Here is a 9678-nt window from a genome sequence, read left to right as displayed (position 1 = left end):
ACTTTTTGTTTTTCTGTAAATGTTATTGTGATGCAAGGAAGCGATTTATAATCCCCATAATGTGCAAGATAAAGGTCAGACAGTGTTGTGTAGCCCTTTATTACCTCCAATCATTACCTGACCCTTTTGTTTGTTGTTCTTTGGCGATCCTTTTGCTATCTGCATTAAAAGAGAGGCGTACAATTTGCTAAAATTATATACCGAACAATGAACTGATTTTATTGTATTGTGTAAATAATTATGAATTGTACTTTATTACCATTTTTATATATGTTATCCATACTGTAATGTTGTGATCCACTGCAAAATGTCTCTTTTTATTGTGGTATACTTTTTATGCCTTCATTGTGTTGGCGAAATAAAGTTATTCTGACTGACTGACAAGATCTCAATTTACAAATAAAAGTCCCTGAGCCAGTAACTAAGATGGGACAAGTGAAAGCTACCAAGAAATGGTGGCCTACTCCATGGGAGGGAACGAACAAAAAAAAAAAGGGGAACGAATAGGAAAAATAACCACTTTTTTTTAAAGGACACTGGCAAATGAAAGCGGGGTGGGCTTTAAGTCCACAAAATAGAATACAACAGGTCTTGAAAAGACAGCGCAAGCGCAGTCTAGGCTCGACCTAAGAACAACTACTTTGCTAACTCCCAGGACAACAAGTAACCACTTGCAAATAAATAAATGACCAATGGTAGTTTATCATGAAATTTTATTACCTCTTGTATTAAATTAGATATTTCGTACCAAATCTTACACACAAGCAATTGGCCTTCCTTCACAGAAGAAAGAGTGCAAACTTTTTTTCTAATTAACACTTTCATTTAAATCAGCCATTTGGCTTCGTTACACTCTAAACATGTCAACATGCCTCGAAATGAGGCACATTTGCAAAAAACTGGCACATTTACTGTACATTTTGTGATGACCAATTGGTTTAGAGAGTTGCCTTCAAACAGAGTGGGTTCCTAAATTTCACTCTATAGCTCACTGGATTTTTCTCAATATGCATAACTCTCTAGTAGCGGTGTTTGAGGCAGGAGAAAGGGGGGGGGGGGATACAAATTGGACACAAAATAGGGACTGAGGACAGGAAGAAAGGAATAAGCCAGGGCATGCGAAAAAGAGAACAGTGACCATGGTATACTCATCCCAACAGGTCCAGGATGCAGACTGAGAAGAATGTAAGGGTTGGCTAATGTATTGGGTGCCAGACCCTTAAAAAATATAAAGAATAGCACTCCAAACGTGTAAAATTTGACCTTGACATTTTACAAAATCGGAGATAATGACTACGATCACAACTAAACCTACAAATAAAGTTGATATCCAGTATCCGCCCCTCAATGGGAAAACGTGTAGAATCTGATGCCTCCTAAATCCACTACCAAAAAGCTGGATGCTACTCTCCTCCTCCTCCAACAATAGCTTGTGGACTCCATTGTCCTTACATGTTCCTCTGCATATGCTCAGAAGATTCACTAGTCTCTCTTGATGCCTCCGCACTTCGGGAAAAAAATGACTTGTGCAGTCTAGTCGGATTGCACCTTCGATATGGCTGTACCTTTTCCCACTCTTCCATTCACATATGTAAAATATCTGATTGTTTCCCACTGGCAAATACACCCAATTTACCCTGCATCAATACAGTCTGCCAGAAACACCTATTTTATCTCTACAATGTCACTATCACTGAAAGAAAAATATTTTCTTTCCTAACCAAAAAAGCAAACATTTGTTCTCCTGCTCCTATACCTCACCAACTAAGCACTCTTATCCAAGTCCACCCGAACCCCACATTCTCACTGGTGTTACAGACGGCCAATAGAAAACACTGCGCCTTCATCAGATGGCAAGTTTTCCCAGGGCACCCCAAGAAAATATATTGAAAATATTGCACATCATAAAATAACACAAGAACAGACATCATCCCAGAGATCTAAACAACAGTTTCTGATTGTTGATAACTGGCCTATACTAGCCGTGGGTAGCTCATGGACTTTGACACCTTTCAGCAGGAAGAACATTGTTACAAATCCTGTTTCTCCACAATAGCATCAATACAGCTGGGAAAGAAACATTCCACCTGGCCTTTTTACCTTCCAAAGGTGCCACTATCATAACAATCCACAATAGAATACTATTGTATCAGGTCAGTTATAATTCATTCAAAACACCTATATTATAAACATATACTTTCGACACATACAGACCTAGAAAGCAGTGTTACGAACTAATTGTTACACGTACAAACGGGCTAACAGCAGCATTATTAATGGCATTATGTTACTTTAACACTGAATCAGCGTCACTTTCAGTACAAATACGTATATGGGTTTATATCCAAATGAACCCCAATGAGTACGTTCTAGTCCAAACCTGCACCCAAACATACACACAAGCGGCAGCCATCTTAGAGATAAAGTTAAGATTCGTCTATTGACACTTGTGCACATAAACTGAACAGCCCTGACAAAAACGTCTACTGCACAAAGACCAAAAGGCATGGTGAATAGCAGAGGACTTTGCTTGCTGAAGAGATGTTTGAATCATTGATTTCATAACGACTTATTACTGCTTCCAAGAGAAATGATGTCAGCCAATCCGCGGCACCTAAGCGACACCCTGTAGACCGATGAAAACTTGCAAGACTAGAAACTTTTTCTAAATTCTGCTCTTCTCAGGAAAACGAAATATAGGCAGAATGAGCATTTCAATGAAGCTGTGAGGAGTGCCTCTTCTGAGTGTGGATGGAGGGAATGACTTAGTAGCTAAAGCATTATTTGTGTGTGTAAAGTAACACAGATGGATCGGATAGGTAGAAGAAGGTCCCACCTGTAGTCTAGAAAGATTTTCTAGTACCCTCTACGCCTGCTCTATTCTTGTCCAAAAAGCTGCTGAATGTGCATACTGCCCAGCCTAATGAGCCACTGGATAAGCATCAACATGAGATTCATTCTTAAAAGTGGGCATTATCACAACAGTTTTTGGCACGCACGCAAACATATTCATGTACAGCTAACAACTGTTACTTCTTCGCGATCTGAATGACCATCAAACTGACTCTTTACTAAAGCATCTTTCAAATGGACATGCAACAATTTTTCAGAAGCGAGGAAACACTTTGGAACACAGCACTGGAAAGAATGTCTTGTATGTGCGTGAGTGTCAAGGAACCCCACCCATCGAGTGAAACCACGCTTACAAACTTAGGCTGCTTACAGTTCATGCTTGCGGACTCTGATGAAAGATTGATAGTTCAGAGTGCCCTACTTTCAGTGCACTAATTCCTCATCACGTAGCTAATATTTGTATCTTATGTGTCAAGTTAAAAACGGAAGTGAACGTTTGCTTTTTTATGGGCTTTTGGTTGCTGTTCAATACAAAACAAGTAAAATAAACTGGAATTAAACAAATCGATTTACTTTTCACGGTGTATATTCCCACAAAGCACGGAGTCCCACAATGAAATTAATCTTCATTCTCCCATTGTTTTTTTTTTGTTGCAGAATTCGACTATTATTGGAGGGTCTGACCCTATGTATTATTAAAAATAGGTTTACAGCACCAACAGCAAAAAGAGCATTAAATGGTACTAAACACATCAAAATGAAAGATTTCATGAAACATGAGGTGTGTGAACGGAAAGCATACTACCAATTAACTACAGTATGGTGAAAACGGAGGAAGACAGACTTAACTGGAACTTCAGTGACTTCCCAACAACAGTTTAGGGGCAAGTCAGTCATATGTCAGGCCACCACATAATCTGACTGTTCCAGTTCTACAGCCACTTTAGGCCAGAAGACATTTCTCCAGGTTTTTTTCTATTGCAGTATACATCTGGGGAAACATGAAAAAAGGCTTGTACATAAGACGTGCTGTGATCGTGATTCGAAGCAAAACAGAAGTCTGGTCTAGGTAAGTTATTTGTAATCAAAGAGGATCTGGCTAGATTAGTTGGATGGTGACAGTGGACTCTGAACCAATAAAGATTAGTGAGCAGTAATCCACTGCAAATCAAGAGCTCCATGCCACCCCTTAGGAGAACGACCATTAATCCTACACCAAAGATGGTCAGTGGTGCCATATGGTCAGTGGTGCCATATGGGGGTTTCAAGTGGATAGAGGAGCCTTTCCCAGTTATCAACTGTGTCTTTCAGTTTACAGCTCTGCCAAGTGTAAGATCAAGTTTATGATGGATATACAAAAAAATAGAATTTCACGTAAGGGCATGCTAAAAACCATCTCTAATCATCTTGCAGTTTAAAAGTCCTGCCTTGATTGAAAGCTTGGAATTCACAGAATAGAATTCCCATGTTTGGTATAAAACGGCTACAAGGACACTTCTCTGCTGCAAACGAGACTCCTGGTGGCACACCTAATCATTAAGGTATTAAGAGCAACAGGAAATTAGATGATAGCCTCAAGGTTCCTCCCAGGAGACAGGACTCCACTGCCATCAGAAGTGGAGGTTTTGGTGAGCCTTCCAAAGAGCCCACAATGAAAATGCCATGTGCTTGAACTGCTATTTCACCTTTCCATTCTCCATAGTATGGACAAAAGTTAAAGCAGAGAAGCTTGCAGCACTGGGGAATGACCAGTCTACAGTGCCCTGAGATCACCCCTCGCTTCACGAATACTAATACCCTCCATACGGCATAACATGTGACACACAAGCAAATTCTACACAACTCTCATTCATTTACAACACTGAAAGCCACTCTCGAATGACAATCAAATAACTCTGTTTGCTTTTAGTTATAGAATTCTATCTAAGCTTTTGTCACCAAGGTGCCTTACAAAAGGTTTTTTAGTCACTTGAGTCTGAAGATATTACCTAGACTCAGAGCTCAGAAGAACACACATGTAAACACATGCAACTGTAGACACGTATATGGAGCTTCTGAAAAAACACCCAATACCGAGAAAGTAAAGTGAGGTAGACTTCTCACCACATTACTCAAAATGTTCAGGATCACACATACACAATATAAAAAATAAAATCTCAGCTAAAACACATACACTAAGCTTATCAGGCGAAGGCATTTGGTGAAATGAAGCGAGGTAATTCGTATAGCTTATGCTGGTTGCTGTATGTGCCAAACACAGATTTATTTCCCGTTTTAAAAGGGCAATATAACCTTATCAACCTTTCAAACTTTTTTTAGTTTTAATGAATTTTTAATATGAAAATGTGCATGTATTTCGCAGCTTGCACACTCTCCCTGCCCTTGGTATCCAAGATGAGATTTTAAAACGTGGTGTTGACAGAAAGTGGGAGACACTTCCCTCACTCTCTAAAACAATGAAAAATGTCAAGCTGATGAAATGAGGGCCACAGTGACAAGGTTTTGGGTGGAAGTGGATATGATACTTAAAGGAAAAGGTACAAGGAAACATTACAGATTAAACTTTAGTTAAAGAACAGAGCAGCGCCCAAGAAAACACCAGGCTTTTCAGAAATAGTCTCACTGCTGTACATTGTTACCAGATACACAGGGGTATATTTAGGAGCCCCTTTGCATTGCTTTAAAACCATGCAACAAGAAGCAAGAGTGGTGCAAACTGAGATTTATAAAGCCAAGTAAGAACACCTTGCATGGGCCTGCGTGGCTTTTCATAAATTTCAAGTAATGTAATGCAGGGCAAATGGCTGTGTTGCATTACTCTGCATAAGGGAGGCATTTACATGGGTTTTGCAAGGGGGTTCCAACACAACATCAGTGGATTTTGACGCATTCTTGCTGCGTTATGCCACTTTTTCATAAAGATAGCCCACCGTTTTTAATCTTTAGGCCTCAAGATCATGTCACTTACTTTCTTAAAAACATATTTTTTCAACTACTACATTAAAGGATTCGGAGCTCTTTCCTAGGAATCGGAAGAACATGTAAATACACTTTACTTTCATAACGGAAATTAAATACAATTTCGATAAACATATGCTTTTACAAAAGACCCATTTTCTCTAGGATGGGTAGAGACAAATATTACATTGCAGCATTCCCAATGAAAAGGGTGGACAATAAATGCTGCCATTTTTAACAAGCAAAAAGTTAATAAGTGCAAGAATATTTTTTTAAATTCCATTTCTTCTCCCACCTTGAGAACAGAAAAACTGTACTATGGCCCTAATTACGAGTTAGGAGCAAATATGTGTCAAGAATTTGAGTTGCCAGCATTACAGTTTCTGATATTTGCACGCATTTTACTCCCATTTCAAATGAAACCCCACAAATTGGAGACTAAAAGGACACTGGGCGGTATTATGTATGGCATTCCTTTTTCCATGGGGCTTAACACACTGATTTAAACCTGCTCTGAGCAGGAAGTAAATCTGTACAGGGGCCATGGGGTCAGGTCTGAGGTGGAGTGGGTACAGGTTGGCTGGAAGGAGAGTATCACATGCACTCCCCGTGCCTTGTCTAAAAGTAAGGCTGGGGCCAAGGTATAGGTCCAGACAAAATTGCCGCCCTTTCTCAATGGGGATTTTACTGGCAGGATTGTCTAGTCAGTTAAAATCAGGCCTGTAGTTCCCGAGCCCAATCAATCGCGGAGTAAGAACAACAGTCCACTCAAGACTGAAAGGAGCAGAATTCCACGCAGAAATATCATTCAACTCATAATCAGGAACTGTGTGTTAGAGTTGTTAGTGCTTGGATATTGGTTTGTAATGCCCCCTCCCTCGCAGGGTCTACGGAGGTTCTATTTTTAAACACAATGCTGTATTTACCTGCTACAAGAGTAGCAGCTAAATAAGCACAACTAGATAAATTATACCATTCGGGGAGCACATCTTGTAAAACAGTAGATTGTGCTTCTCTAAAGGCAATATCAGTAGCCCTAACATTGCGAGGATAGAAGGGAAGGCCTTAGAAGAAACATGCACTTTAGTCATAGCAAGCTATAGGGCATCAAGGAATAAGCCAGATGGAGATGAATACGCAGGGATAACCAGGAAGGAATGGGGAGCTGCCGGAATCCAGCCTGCCCGTTCCTATCCTGACCCTTATGCCTCCATTCATGTTTGGGGTCAGTATGTGTGCTGCCTCTGTCCCACATCCTAGGGAGTGGTTGAAGTTGTTAGTTGGATGGGAAGGATTAAATGTCAGTTCAAATAATTGTGAGAGGAATAGACTGGTGAAAACAAATACATTTAAATACGAAAATAAATACTGATAGAACCAATCTTACGACGAAACTACCTTGCATCTCTATATCCAGACTCTTGTGTGAAACTCATATCCAGTCAGTTTGTGAGCTTAGGGGCACTGCGCAGGTTGTTTTATCCAAAATGAAAAAGATAAGAGGCCCAACCAGTAGTGCAGAAGATAGAGTACACCACTACAACATGGCTACAGTTGTAATCCACAAGTCTGCTGGATGAGAGGCATGTTTCCAGTCACATATGTCAGTCAGCACCCTTAATTCTGGTCTGTCAGCCATTTCAGTGGATAAGGAGATGGCTTTTGCCAGATGGAGAGTCAGGCAGTTGGCACTTTTGCATCATGGCGCGTTGTGTAAACAAATTACCACAGGGAAAAACGAGTAACTGGGAAATTAAGAATAACAGTGAATAATCACAATTCAAAGGTATATCAAAATCTCACTTGTAGTACAGCAGCTTTAGACAGCAAAAGGATTCAAAGTATTTGCAATCCTTGCACTCATAACGGAGATATGCTAACACTTTAAACATCATGACCCTGTGTTATGACAAAGGTTCTTTGCAATGCCTCACTTTGGCACTCTTTAAAGAGCTCAAGAAGTACTGAACATACTGTCACACCACGGAGCTAAAAAAAAATCTTTTAAAACAAAAACACAGAACAGATCAAAAAATGCCAAAGCAGGGCCTACAAACATGTGCCACTGGGAGCAAACTTTACGCACTCAACCAACTCTTCCTTTATGTCTTTTGTTCCTCTTGGCTTGTGTATGGGTCATTGTAATGTTGTGCTCTCTCTGATTTGAGAATCCAGACCCGCTTACAGCAGGGGGGTGAATCCACAGTCTCTCTCAGTGAGCTGTTTTAGTGTGGTAAGCTATTGTGGTGTTATTCCATATATGTTCCGCGTTGGTTGAGCTTGGAGCCTCTGCAAAGTCTAGGGTTTCCTTGGCTGGGCTCCCTTCTTGAGTTTTAAAATACACTATGTAAAACACTGGCAAAACGATCCCTATCAAGAGCATGAAGAGAACGGCATTCCACCATCGGATGCCACAGTCTGCACCAGAGGTGCTGCTCTTATCAGGGAAGGAGCCAGAGGAAAAGCCGGTGACAAGGTGGGAGGGAAAGGTAGCTGATGATTGTTCTGTAGACTGCACCGCTGCCTCAATGTTTTGATCAATCTCCTTAAAATATTCTGTAAGGTCCGCCCGACTGTTCGTGTCATCGACGTCTGGGGACTCAACCAGTTTGAGTCCTAAGGAGGAGACTGTGGGCTGCAGAGGTCTCAATTCGCCCCGCCCCTCGGTCAGAATCCCATTGGGTTTCACAGGTATCTTGATTGACTTTAGAGCATAAATGTCCTGCTCCCTGATGAAGTTGTTCACACGTTTGATGTCAGCAACCTGTAAGGAACAAATAAGGGAGTAACTAGATTAGACACACCGTAGTCTCAAATATTCCAAAAACATGCTTTGTCTACAGTACCAAGAATACTAACATCCGTCTCTTACAAACACATGCATTGAAAGGCAGGAAAGAGACAAGTTGTTTGGAAGATGGTCAGGAACGGGCGTTATGTAACACAGGAATTATAAGGCAAGAGCAGGGCTGTCTGACTTATGCTACAAGAAAGATTAATAAATGAGGAATATTAAAAGAGTAAAATCATTAATGCTGGTTTTTCTTGTGAATGGTTTTGTAACTACTATCAATATATACTGAAACTAAATATTGAACTGCTGTTCTTCACTCCCCTCCCCAAAGAAAAATGTAGTATCTAAAGATTTATACTACGAATTGTGCTGACGTATGCAAGGGACGACCCCTTGCGGCCTCTGTGTAATTGGTTTAGGATTACATCTGATAAGTTTTCTTTAGTTTGTCCCCGTAAATTCAATAAAAATCACTTACTAAACACAATTGTTTCTTCTTGATTTAAACCATAGGACCACAGTTCACTTACTAGGGTTTTCAGCAAATCATCTTTCTCTAAAAGTAAATTAGTTCGAATAAACTATATACATCCTACACTTTCTGTTATGTAAATCTGTGTGTCACACACCTTTAAACACATTAATTAAAATAGAAGGTCTACCTCTTTTGTACGTTCCAATGATGCCATATTTTAAAATCTGACACTACACTTATGTACACAGTGTATGGCTCATCCCCTCTACCTAACAGACGTGTCGAAATCATCATTCTCCTAGTTCCTTACCAAAAACAGCTTGCCTAACAGGTCTCAGTAAAATCATTACTATTAAGAGTCTCTCTAGGGTGCTCTATAAGATTAAATAGAAAATTAAATAAGTAATTAGCTGTTTATAAAAAACAATCGGTTTTAGAAACGTGGCAGAGTAACACTTGTTAACTAAAGTGTTGAAATAACTCGTTTAAATGAGCTAGAAATACATTATACAATAAAAATGGAGAAGTCTGGCATTAACACATTGACCTGGATGTGATCATGTGGGCAGATCACATACCTTGTTTGACCTTCACATGT

At 40.0% G+C, this 9678-nt stretch overlaps 1 protein-coding gene across 2 annotated transcripts in view; it reads right to left on the bottom strand.

Moving 5' to 3' along the window:
- Positions 1–694: 694 nt before the first annotated feature.
- LYSMD4 (LysM domain containing 4) overlaps positions 695–9678 on the bottom strand; it is an 86017-nt gene continuing 77033 nt past the window's right edge. For both annotated transcript variants that reach the window (XM_086958068.1, XM_086958067.1), the window contains one exon: positions 695–8575. In XM_086958068.1, coding sequence (XP_086814194.1) covers positions 8024–8575 — 552 coding nt within the window. In that variant the 3' untranslated portion in view covers positions 695–8023. The remainder of the gene's footprint in view (positions 8576–9678) is intronic.

Source organism: Lissotriton vulgaris, chromosome 2_1 (assembly GCF_964263255.1).
Source record: "Lissotriton vulgaris chromosome 2_1, aLisVul1.2, whole genome shotgun sequence".
Classification (NCBI taxonomy): domain Eukaryota; kingdom Metazoa; phylum Chordata; class Amphibia; order Caudata; family Salamandridae; genus Lissotriton; species Lissotriton vulgaris.
This window is presented reverse-complemented; position numbering and strand designations above follow the sequence as displayed.